The sequence below is a fragment of the Calonectris borealis genome, chromosome Z (assembly GCF_964195595.1).
Source record: "Calonectris borealis chromosome Z, bCalBor7.hap1.2, whole genome shotgun sequence".
NCBI lineage: Eukaryota > Metazoa > Chordata > Aves > Procellariiformes > Procellariidae > Calonectris > Calonectris borealis.
In genome coordinates, this window is record NC_134352.1 from 56,745,947 (window position 1) to 56,759,095 (window position 13,149).

At 39.3% G+C, this 13,149-nt stretch overlaps 1 protein-coding gene across 1 annotated transcript in view; it reads left to right on the plus strand.

Moving 5' to 3' along the window:
• The window catches only part of GLIS3 (GLIS family zinc finger 3), a 186,728-nt gene extending 174,020 nt beyond the window's left edge, over window positions 1–12,708 (plus strand). Inside the window, exons 8-10 of the mRNA XM_075136275.1 lie at window positions 1,402–1,583; window positions 10,440–10,613; window positions 12,020–12,708. Of these exons, the coding sequence (XP_074992376.1) occupies window positions 1,402–1,583; window positions 10,440–10,613; window positions 12,020–12,156 (493 nt within the window). The 3' untranslated portion in view covers window positions 12,157–12,708. The remainder of the gene's footprint in view (window positions 1–1,401; window positions 1,584–10,439; window positions 10,614–12,019) is intronic.
• The last annotated feature ends 441 nt before the right edge of the window (window positions 12,709–13,149 follow it).

Here is a 13,149-nt window from a genome sequence, read left to right on the forward strand (position 1 = left end):
ATGCAGTTACAACCTGTACGATGACCATATCCAGAGGGGTTCTGTAGTGCTACTACTGCAGTTGCACTTTCTGTGTTCAGGGTGAGATTATAGCTTCCTTACACTTCTGCAGGAAAAACGTTCTTTATTGCTAGGTTAAAAAAAAGTCACTTAGTGTATTGAGGTCCAGTCTCAGGAGAAGAGGGACCAGATCCATGCTTTAAAATCCTGGCAGACTGTGTTAACTGCAAGCACTAATCCCTCCTAGCAGCAGCTACTGAGCACACCTACCAGAGAAGGGTAGGTGGGTGCTCTTGCTGGGCACAGACTTGCAGCTTGCTTTTCGGAGCGGAGAGAGAGGCTGATCTGTGACAGGAATACCACATCAGCTTTCACTCACCCTCTTGCAGAAATATCCTGGCTCTTTTATGTTGGCCTTCCAGCTATCCTCTCATGGATGAGAAAGTGTCCCTGAGCCATTCCTGAGCCCAGGCTGAGCTTTCGTTTACTAACCAGATCCCATTGGTCTAGTGGGTAGTTTGGTCCTCGGAGCATGGACCAAAGCTTTTATAACCTCAGCTTTCCATCTGCAAAAATGACTGTGGCACCTATTTGTAATGTACTTTGAGGTATGCAATTTTAAGGAAATGTAGAAAAAAGTTAAACTTACAAGGTCTGTAAAACCTTCATGTAAAATCTTCGAAGTAGTGTGTATCCTTGTATTGCCAGTAGTGACAGAGCTGTGCAAAACTGCTACTGAACTGATGAACCTCTGTGGCAGCTGCTCCACCAGGTTCAGTCTGAATAGTTCTCATCCTCTGCTGGGCTTGTAAGTTTATACTGTGAGTCCAGATCAACATTTTGATGTTGTCAGACTCTGCCCAGCTGGAAGCGATTTAACACTTGCCTTTATATACATTATATTGACTTCAGATTTTCAAATACATCTGTGTAACATACAAAGATTTCTAGAACTTGAAACCTGAACCTGGACCTGAACCTAATATGTAACTCCTCAGTGTCCAATGACCAGAATTGACCACTCACTTCCAGTGAGCAAGGACAGCTTTTTATTGACAGATAGAGTTGATACAAAGCCTTACAATGAGTCAGCTGGCAATGCCTCAGAAATCAGGTCCCCCATGAGGTATCTCCTCCCATTAAGACTTAAACCCACCCACAGAAGTTAAAAGTAGTTTTCCATGATAGGGTGCAATTCAGCCTTTTAATTTCCCAGTTGTCAAATCTAATGATATGTCACCATTTGAAAATATATCTTCTCTGTATCTAGGCTGCACACTGTTCTTTTGGAAGTCTGTATCTATGCAAACTGCTAAACATTATAGTAATTTAAGTAAAGTAGAAACAATCTTTAGCTCTTATCTATTAGGGATTTACAGTTTTGTGTTTTTGAACTCCTAGGTTTGTTGCTCCGGCTCCTTCTCCTCACCACATCAGCCCCCAGAGAATTTCAGTTCCGCCTCACATGGTGCAGAGAAGGACTCCACAACCTTCCCACCTTCAACAGTCTGCAGGAATGCCTTTAAAGACATACCAGCCAGCAGCAAACCCTTCTTTTCAACCAAATAGTCTCCATATCCAAGGTAAGAAGGAATAATCTTCATCATTTATGTTAGTTGTTTGTCACTGTTGCTTGGCTTCAAATTAAGTGCTTCAAGGGCTGGTATTTTTAAGGCACCTTTCCTTTTGAAAGACTCTGGGAAGTAGCCTTCAGGACCCTGCCTTCAGACTTCTTCAAAATTCTTAACTTAGGTAATGGTTATTCATCTTACTATGGAGTTATGGGTTTCTCTTCAGACTGATTTTCAGAACTGTTGTTGAAATAGAACTGCAAATAATTCTGTGATGGCCTCTGCTTTTAGTTTTCTAATGTTATGCTTCTACTCCCTCCTGACTTTACACGTAAAGTGCTACCAGGTTTTCAAGAGGTGGAATATTTTTCTCTCTTGCACTTGTGGAGTGATGGAAACCTCTTTTTTTGTTAGCATACATGTCTCTTACAGCTGTGTTCCCACTTGCACTCTGTAAACAGCTTCTACAAGATTTCTTTCTCCCTCTTTGTTCAATCAAGTATGAACTTCTGTGGTCAAGAAGAAAATTAACAGCAGCTGAAAACAATGTTGGGTTGTTTTGGTTTTTTTTTCCTAGCTGGTATGGAGTCTGAATGTAATTACCTTAACATTTCAGAAATGTATTGACAGCAGTAATGCTGTTTCCTCTCAACCGTTTAAGTATATGGTTTGCCATATTTACATACACAAGGTACATAGCAGACTGAACTTTTATAGGCCTTGGGATTCTGCTTTTTGATCAGGCTTCCTGAGAATTATCACAGTAGGTATCATAGGAAACATCTTGAGAAAACCAAGGCTTCTTTTATTTTCTTCCACTGATGGAAGCAGTCTCTCTAGGCAAAGGAATAAGACAGGACACCAAGACATCTCCCAGAGTTCATGAGTGTGAAGGGAAGAAAGGAAAATGCCAGTCCTGTTTTGTTCTTCTTATCATACTAGACCACACATGAGCAGGATCTGAGCCGGGTGCTTTTCTTCCAGGAACTGGTAATCCTGTACAGCACTGATTAGTACTAAAAGAAAATGAAGTTTACCAATGGCTGTAAACAGTTATTATTGTTGGCTTTCTCTATTCTCTGATTAAAGTTTCACTGATAATCTAAGGCCAACAGAGTACAGGATGAAATTTATTAATATACTGTTCATTGTCATATGACATATGCAAAGGTATATGCCAGAGCGGGTCCAATAAATTCCTAGCATATGGGGTATGAAGGGATCAGGTTAGCCTTCCTATTTCCACAGTACAATACATTTTACTCAGTTCCCTTTTTTGCTGAATGTTTGGTAAGAACTCATCTTCCAGAAAGGCGTCCAGTCATTAAGGTCTGTCTTCCTGCCTGGAAGAAAAATTGTCTTTGAGTACACAGATGGCTTTACCTCCCTCTTCTCATGGTCATGGGAGCTGCAGTAATTGTAGAAGCCAGGATCACAACCAGTGGCTGCGAAGTTGAACAGTTTCCAAAGAATCCTGCCTCCCAGAGGCTCACAGATCACCTCAGATTAGTTGCTGCTCTACCCAGGAGTTGCACTGGCTGGTGCCGCTAGCTCCATATCCGCTTGGGCATCTTCTCTTTAGGGCAGGCCAGAGCAATGCTACTGTGTTCTCATCTCCCCCTTCTACAGTCCAAAGAGGATTTAAAAGGACAAAAGACGTGGGTCATTAAAACCATTGTAAGAAGGCGGCCCATCTGGGCGAATGTCACATATGGACTGAAGCCCCATTCCACATCCAAATTTAAGATAGATCTTAATACTGTATTCTGAGTGGATCAAAAAATGGATAACCTCAAGGGCTTGGATCTTAAACCCATACCTTACTTAGTCCCACGTTAGCATTACTGTGTTTGCGTCCCTGTCCTAGGAAAACCCATGTTGAAAATAGACATTGCTGGTAGGAATTATATACACATAGATAGCAACTCAAAGTTGCAATTGCAAAGATCTCTGCACTTAAAACAGGGAGGAAGACAATGTGGCCTGAACTCTAATTTTTTTTTGCGGGGTACTAAATGTTCTTTCAAAGATTAAGTAACTTATTGTCACTATAAGAGGTATTTTGTCAGAATGTACTCCCTCCAACTTAAGCACAGCTGTCTCACTCCTATGTGTCCTGTGTGCCTGAAAGGCTTGCCTAAACTCTCCCTCTCAAAAGCAAATGTTTCAAGAGTTCATGGTCATGTTTTCCCAGCAGCCACACCAAGATTGCCATCTTCCTTGGTCACATCACTATAATGTAAAAAAACACCATGGAGTTATCTGACCACCCTGGACTATTTGGGATATAAAAAGTGTCTGTGGGAAGCTCTGTTAGCTTCTGTCTCCTGCAATTCATAATCTGCCTTTTCGTGATTTAAAGTGCTGTAGCTATAGCCACTTCAGCTCAGTCCACTACCAAACAATGATGACATTTTTGTCTCAATGTGTAGTCTTAAACTTGTCAACTCCATTTAAATTGGCTGTACCGAGGAAGAAAGAGTTTCATTGCCCGAAAGCTTTTTGAAGAAAACAAGTTCTAAACAGACTCCCTCATTGAAAGCCTGAGCATCTTAAAAGCTCATGGAGATCTCAGAATGCTATCCTTTAGAAAGAAATGATGTAGGAGATCCAAGACTGACAAGCCTCTTATATCTAATAGCTAGTTGTACTGTGAAACTGCTTTTTCTTGGAAGAACATTGTCTACAGTTCAGATTTCATTATTTATTCTGAGTGATTTTCAGCATCAGGTACACAGTAATGTCAGAGAGGGCTTTTTATTGCCTTGGTTACTATTACATAATGGACTAAATATTCCCTTTCCTTCCTCACGTGAAATTCACTATTTCCGTTGCTGCACGGGATGTTTGGAAGTGATGATGTTAGACAACTCACTGAGCTGCAGAAGTGAAGCTCTTCTTTTCCTTTCATTAGACTGTAGTATCTATTATTGGATTACCATAGGCAATAAATCTGAAACTATCTTGGACTGGGGACTCGAGTGACGACTTCCCAGCTTGACGCCATTGTATGCCATTGTACTCTGTGTTTGTAGACAGAATAGGAGACAGTACAGGTCCTGGAAATCTGCAACAATATAGGCCCAGGACCTGTATCGTACTGGTGAACCTTTTCAGCCAAGAACAACTACAGGGATCTCAGCAGAAGTACCTGAAGACACAGGCATCTGCAGCACACAGGCAGCTTCAAGAATAAGGTATTGCTCCGAGACAAGTCAGAAGAGATGCGTGAGGTAGGAAAGAAAAGAACAGCAATAGAAACTCCTTCTTCACAGTGAGCAAGCTTCTTGTGCTTATAGTATAGAGTGAGGTAAAGCTCCTTTGGGCGTGGACATAGCTGACTTGATTTTGGATGCTTCTGATGCTATGAACATTTTTGCACTAGAAATCTGACTGTCCTTTAAAATTGTGCCTGTAACTCATGTCATATGTGTTTGTGAGTTAAGCTGATGACCAATGTTGGCTGAGTAATGGAAGAAATAAAAAAGTCATGCAAAATATTCAGTAAAGAAAAAATGTTGCCATTTCTTTAAAAAAATTGTTAGCTGATATGAGTTAGCTATACGAGTGTATCTATACAGGCAGCTTTACTAGTAACAGTTATCCTTTAATTACAAATAATCAGATTTAAATGAATAGAAACGTTTCTAGTTTTTCACATTTGCAAGTCAGTCTGGCAGTACAATATGTGACTCATATCTCTGTCTTACTCTTTCTTTTCCTTTTGTTCTTTACACTCAGATGGTATCAAATGATTACTTGACGTTTGTGTAATTCACCTAGTGGACGCGGTAGAAATATACTGCAGAGGAACAGTATTTTGAAGTAGTTCAGGCCAAAGACAGCTGGAATTTTTGCATACCATAGCAGTAAAGACAACTCACCCAAGATGTGTATTTCTTAATGGCAGTTATAATGATTTGCTTGAGAAAATATTCTCTCTTTGTGGTGCCAGGGAGAGAGCTGACTGAGGAGGAAATAAATGTTCATCAGAAACTTCTTACTTCATGGAAGTGATAACCGTGGCAGTCATTCATTACATATCTGTAATGAAATCTTTGTCCACATCAGTTCAATGGGATCAGGACTCTATCACAAACCTATGTGGACCCTGATTTCAGATGTGAATTTGAGATGGGCTGTGCACCCGCGATTTTCAGATGCTCAGCATCTCTCAGGACGAGGCTCTGTCTGTGCTAAAGAAGAGCTTCACTACTTGCTTTTAGAAGAGATTCTTGCATTATACAGCTATTTTATCATATTTAAAAATATTTCACTTTCCTCAGGAAATAAGGCTATCATGCCAGAAAAATAACTGTTTATTCTCTATCTTGACACCATAAATCTTGGCTATAGTGTACTGATTCAAAGAAAACAGTTGACGTAACCTTGTGCGTGTGCATTTTAAATAGTTTAATAAGAGAGCAACTGATAGAATCCAGAGTTGCAATCCTGAGAAGAAATGTTCAGTTGCTGGAACATTCATTAGCCAACATGTTTGCCTTATTTTATTTTTCCAGTGCTGCATGAAAACACAGAAAACTGATGCTACAGGTAGTTCTCTAATAGATAATCTCGAACGAGGGGCCAGCTATGGTCAGGGTCTAGGACCTGAATTGCATATGGTTTCATGTTATCCTACATTCAGCAGTAGTGTAGATTATCTTGGGCATGGCACCAGGTGAATAAAGGAAAGAGCTCCTGATGCCAAGTTAGGAGATTTTGCTCTATCATGTTTGGGCTCCACTTCAAAGACCTGTATACTGTGACCTGATGCACTGCAGATATGGGCAAAGACATTTAGAACTAAATAACTGAGGGGAAGAGAACGATGTATGCTCTGTTCTGTTTTTTTCCTATTTATGGCTCTCCATTTTATAAGATGGGTATTTATGACACTGAATCATGAAAAGAACATGTATCTAGGAAAGTTGAATTACTCTTCTGTGTTCTCTTTCCATATCAAAAAATTATTTGGGGGTTTATCAGTTAATGAAAGTGCTTTCTGCACTTCCCTGGTTCTTTCTGCAATATAGCAGTTAATATACCAATGGGTCAAAGCTTGTAAGACTCTACTAGACAATATCATTTTGCTTAAGTAGAGAATGAGTAAACACAGAGGATGTGACTCACAATAGCTCAACCCCAAGGTAAGAAGTTTTTCTGCCAGACTTCAGCTAGCAATGGTCAAAGTTACTGCCAGATTGTTCTGCATCGGGAACAGGAACTGTGAGAAAGGCACAAATAGAGAATGAGCACAGAGCAATGTGAAAGGACATTTCAGCATGTGTCTTGAAGGGTCTTGCCAGCTGGCTCAGACCACTATAGACTGAAATGGTTGTTTCTGGTAACTAGTCTGACTCAACAGTAAACTTTCACAGTGTGTCCTCTTGCTGGTTGAGAGAAAAGTTGATTTTAAAAGCATTTTTGAAGGAGGCAAAAACTGTCAACAGCTATGTAGCTTCTAAGTCAAGTTTCAGATGGCTATTGTTTTTTCTTTCATTTTATTTTTTTTTACTACAGTTGATTCTTAAATGTCAGGACTGAACATTTAAGGATTGACGGGTTGTAAATTCCTAACATGCTTTGTAGTCTGACTCAGTTTTGTTGCAGTTAAACTTTAAAAGAAAAAAAAGATTGAAACCATCATTTTACAGCTAGGGCTGCAAAGTGCCTACAGCCCCTGCAAAAGACAATGAAATCTATGAGCGTTCAGCCTCTCTAGAGTGAGCACAGAGTCTGCAAATTGAGGAACCGTGCTTGTACTTCTTATTTTTCTTTCTTTTTTTTTTTCCTTTTTTTTTTGCTTCTTTTATATGAAGTCAAAATACTCTTTTTTCATGCAGGTTTTCAGACACAACACTGACAATTGTTTCAGTGTTCTTTCATGTAACTCTTTCCCTGATCTAAACTCTTGTTATGTATGTGTAAATTAAGCATTTATCTCATTGTGTGTACACAGAAGTGTCTTACAAGACTACTAAATAAAATGCAAAGACTATGTTTCACTCACCATTGTTACCTAGACCTCCCCATAAGGTCTCTTCTGAGTTCCCGGGTGCAGGTTCAGACTGTCTTTTCCTGTCCATAGTCCTAGCCTATTCTGATGCATTTAAATATTGAGTTTTCTGTTGCAATTCAAGCACATCTTATGCATGCCAACATTTGTATGTTTCCTCACGGACACCACAGAAATGAGTCTCAAAGGAAAAATAATTAGAATCATAAAACTCCTAAATCATGCATCTTTCCTCCTACTTGGCAGAAAATCAGTTATATCACATAAAGTGATACAGCATGTTTTCCACTGCATCCTTCTGCTTTCTCCATCCTCATTATTTATGAAATGCATTATCTGTACATAAACAGTCAGTGCAGCTTTAGCAAAGAACAGTCCCATGTGCACACTTCCATAGGAAAGTTAATGGAAATACACATAGCTCCTAGTTACAATCCAAAAAAAAGTTTGCCAAGTGCCTTACGTTCATAACATGTCTCTAAGCATAGACTATCCCTGTAAAGGGATTTGAGGTTGGAAGGTTTGTGTGGGTTGGCGTGTGGAACTGCACCGATATAAAATTTTTATTTTTAAAATACTTTTTATTCATAAGTCAAAACTAGATGCCCCATGCGAGGCATTTCTAATTTCTAGCAATGAATAAATAGGCCAACAGTTATGTTCAGGTGTCATATAATACCCAAGATATTTAGACATGTCCGTCTCAAATATCAATAGGTTGTGATTCTGTATTTCATGCTTCCCCTAAAAGAATCTTCTCCGTTTATAATCTCCTATCCTTTGGGATATCTCCTTGATCCTTTCTGAACTGTTAAATGGTACCCACAGGCCTTTTGTCATATGCTGCTCACACAAACATCCCATTGCTTTCAGGGAGGGAGATGAGCTTTTAATCCTGTCAACTAATTTGCTTACTACTCATGGTTTGTTACTGCTCATGGACATCAGTAGAATCCCAGGCATGAAAGCTGAATGTTTGGTATAAATATGCTTTCCTAACTACACAGTATGGATGTACTGAGGCTAATTCCTGAACACGTGGAAGGATGAACTTGAGCTGGCTGTCCCTGTAACTATCCAGATTAGGATTCCTTATTCCCTCCTAGTACTAAATGCTCTCTGAAGTCAGATTTATGAACATCTATAATCACTGAAAGTAACAAGGTTTCCTCCTTTTTTATAATATCCAAAAGACAATAAACAGATGCCTAAGGAGAAGGGAGTCATTTAAGTTCTTGAATTGTAAGCCAGTATCTGCAATACAGAGTTTATATACAGAAGATGCATGAAAGATGTTTTTCAATCCCTCTTTTATCCTTTTTTCTTTTTTTTCTGACGTTGATGTTTTAAGGGTTTAGGGAAGGTTTTGTTGTTGTTTCTTTTTATTGATCTTTCTACTCCAAAAAGGAAATTCAGCTGGAAGGACTTTGTCATAGGGATGTTGGTTAACTAGACTGGTTAGAGGAGACAGCCCTGCACGTCAGCTTTTTCTATTGACAGTAATGTCAATGAATAAACTTGAGACACAGGAAATTCCTTAAGATGCTTTCTGAGGTAGGGGGTCATTTTTCTGACAGTGGCTTTTTGGTATGACTTACCACAACATATTTTTCATCAAGAGAATAGCACACCAGCCCTTAGGCAATAAGCTGTTTGCTAATAAAATCTTCAGAGACTGTATCACTCCTGGGCCTATTTTTGGACAAACAAGGCCTACACTTTCTATGTAACACCTTGGAGGTAATGTACTGTCTTTTTCCTTTTTCCTTTTGCACGGAAAGAAAGTGGTGAGAACAAGGAGCCACAGCACTGGCAGAGAGGAGCTTGATTCACAGTTTTTCTTAAAAGAAAAATATGTATATATTGTAATACTGAATTTATAATGGTTTCATGTCTGACATACACTCTAAGAACATATTATAGAAAACAGAAATAGATGCAGTCTTTTACCTATGAAAGCCATCCTTAGACTCTGAGCAAAATCTCCAAAATTTAGACTTAGCAGCAATTTTTTAAGGAGGAGAAAAGACCTTGCTTCCATGAGAAAAATATTCAGGCCAACCTACTGCAGAACATCTGTCTGTGCCTCTTAGATTGCATACGTGTCCGTGTTTTACCAAGAAGCGTGGTTTTAGTTATATAAATATATATTTTGGCATGGACTTCAAGGTGAATTTACTGAGTGCTTATATGCCTCTCTCAAATATCACTTAAGGAACAAAAAACAACCTAAAGAACAAAAACCCTGGTGGGGATCTTTTATGTCATGTGGCACAATGGTCTCGGTTCTCTTCCATGTGGATTCATTGCTACCGATGAGTGGGTGAGACTCCTACCCTGTATTTACAAAGAGCAGGCCCCATGGATCATCAGCTAGCAGCCCTTCTGAGTCTCTTTTGCATGTCCCTGCTGTCAGCCAGCTGTCTGGGGATCAGTGACAGACCCTCAGATTTTATTCAGACCTTACTGGGGTAATCTTCCTTTATTCTGAATTAAGCATTTTCTTAGATTTTTCAGGCAGCAGCCCAGTGTGAAATCTGGAGAGTACCAGTTCAGACAGCAGGACTGCAGAGTAAAGGGAGAAACTTCCTGAAAAATTTCAGCTTCTAGCCAGTCAGTGCCTCTCACAAGTCATGCTGGAATCAGGATGTCCATGAAGCGGATTGCGTTCAGAGTTAGTAGCAAGTGGAGGAAGTCTTAGGGAGCTTCATATCAAAGCTGGGTGGAAAATAATTGAAGTCCTGGTGCTATTGCAGTTGAGGTTTTTATCGTTCCATGGCCACAGTTCCACATGCTATCCCTTGTATCTCTGTCCAGGTCTTTTACTGACCACTTTCTTCTCCTTATAGGTTTTTATGGGCAGCTTCAAACTTTCTGCCCTCCACATTATGCTGACAACGTACAACAAGGTGTTTCTTGCAATATGGTTCCTCCTTTTGAAGACTGCTTAGTTCCCACATCAGCGGGCCAGGCAGGGCTTGGCATTTTCCATCGAACTTTTTCAGCTCATTCTGGTATTACAGGTAAATGACAGCTGGGGACTTTGTGGACCGTTGTGTACAGTTTGTGGGCTTTGACAGAAATGCTTGAGCTGCGTATGTGACTGGGACCTGTCATGACAGACTTGACTCTTCACAAAGAGGAGATGGTTTTCAGACCTTTGTGGAGTGGTTGGCATTGGGACCCAGTCACCATGGGTCACAGTAACATCTGGCCTGTGTGCAGACTGCACGCTGTTGAGGGATTCTCAAGGTTCTAACCTCTGGGGGTCAGACAGTCATTAGCTTAAATACAGTCCATTGAGCCCTGTGTGATATTTGTGCAGCCACTCCACTGCTCTAAGTATTGTAGCAGGGACCTGAAATGATTCAAACCATCGATTTTGCTTTATGCATGTTTGATTTTTCTGTCTTGAACTTCATTTATTCACATTTCCATGACAAGAACTGCGTGGGTGCACACTTTTCTGTGCACACTTGACTTAGTCTCTGCCTAGCTGAAAAGTACTTAAGGGGCTTGCATGCTGCTCTGCAAGGGTGAAAGTTACCTGTGTACAGAGGACCAGCACAAGACAGTGGGCCTAATCTTAGGGCCTAAGCACAATTGATGCCTAAGTATTTTATTGTCCTTCCACACAGGATGATTTCACTTAACGTTTATTGTGCTTTGAAATCTCTTTTACATCTTGATCCTTCAGTAGTGCATTAAAAAGCCAATGCACCTCTAACTTCAAAGAGGCATCTCATAGCCTGTGAAGATGTAATCCAAAAGATGGATTTTTTCCTTTCCTCTGTATTTTAAGCCATACAATATGGCCATTGCTATTTTTCCAATATTCCTTCTGACCCAGTGCTTTATGCAATGAATAAGAAGGGTTAAACGCACTACATGAGAAGTTACATGGATTTTGTCTATATTTAGCACAGCTGCTAGATAAAAATAAGTATGTTTTAACTTTCTGTTGATTTTTAATTAATCTAATCCAAAAGATGGAAGTTTTTCTGCAAACAGTTACTCTTGTGCTTACTATTATCACTTGTAGAAATTAGTCATTTCTGTGCCAGGGTCTGCTTTACAGCAAATGAGTTCTGCAATATTTTATTGCCTCTTATCATATGTTGGGTATGATGAAATTCAATAAACAAGCATGAAGTTTATTTTTAAAATTATCACAATTTTAGCACCCATTAAATTGACAAGTGTTAGTTGTGATGAAATCTGCTGTACGTCAGACTTGATTCTGACAGAACTGAAATTCCTCCCTTGGTAAGCAGTAAGTTATGTAAATATTAATTTCATACATATCTTGACTTGTTTGTTTTGTTTGTCTATTTGGTTTAAAGCCATTTCCAGTTCTCTGCGTAAGTATTAGGACATTCTCCATGATACAGTTATCCTAGTTAATTAATTATTTTTGTATTTTTTCCAGTTTATGACTTTCCAGCAGGATCCACAGGTATCTTTGGTGATTCAGCTCGCAGCATGCCAGAGGATAGCAGTTTCCTACAAGTAAATGCAGTGGATCGTTGTTCTAGCCAGCTTTCTTCCGTCTACACTGAAGGCTAAAGTGACATAAATCTAGTTACAAGAACTTGATTCCATTTCATCTTACCCTTCTGATATTTCTCTACAAAATTTTTCTCTCCATGAAACTGCCATGTATGTATGGGGATATAGGTTGATATACATACATAATGGAGAGGAAGAAAGCAATCACTGAGCATTCATCATGTTATCAAGCAGTCAACTGAGAAGGAGAATGTTTGGAGAAAACAAGCTTTGCCAAAACCTTAGCAATTGTTTCTTTTCTTTTCATCTGTGGCACAGCAACTCTACTTTTTTTGTTCTTTCTTCTTTTTAATTTCTCAAAGGGAATTCACAGACTGAGTAAGAAAACTGCTTGTTGGCTGTAATCCTTTCAAGTTGAATGGGTGGACTTATTGAAGAACACAGCTTTAGAAAACTCCTTCTTAAAAAAAAAAATGGAAAAGAAGTAAAACCAGAGCATACTGCAAATGTTTCAAAGGCACACAGCTTTTTGCACAACCTGTTCGCATGTGATGCTTCCAAAGTTAAACACACACCAGCATCAAAAAGGGACAGAAATTAGACATATATCCTGGCACTATCTGTTTGAGGCATTGGTGCGGCTTCTTTTTGGAGCCAAAGATCGCTGGTACTGAATTTCTTACAGGCCTTGGTTTAGGTGTCTTTTCCTTTCCTCTTTATTTTAAGCCATACAATATGGCCATTGCTATTTTTCCAATGTTCCTTCTGACCCAGTGCTTTATGCAATGAATAAGAAGGGTTAAATGCACTACATGAGAAGTTACATGGACTTTGTCTATATTTAGCACAGCTGCTAGATAAAAATAAGTATGTTTTAACTTTCTGTTGATTTTTAATTATATTGTAGAGCTTTATTGCTGTATGTGCTATAGTACTCTGTAGGAAGGTTTAAAATACCCTGTAGAAAAGATATTCTTCCTTAAATCCCACAGATTTTTTTAAAAGCAATCTGTACTGATTCAATTAAATTTTTGTTGCCCTAACATTTTT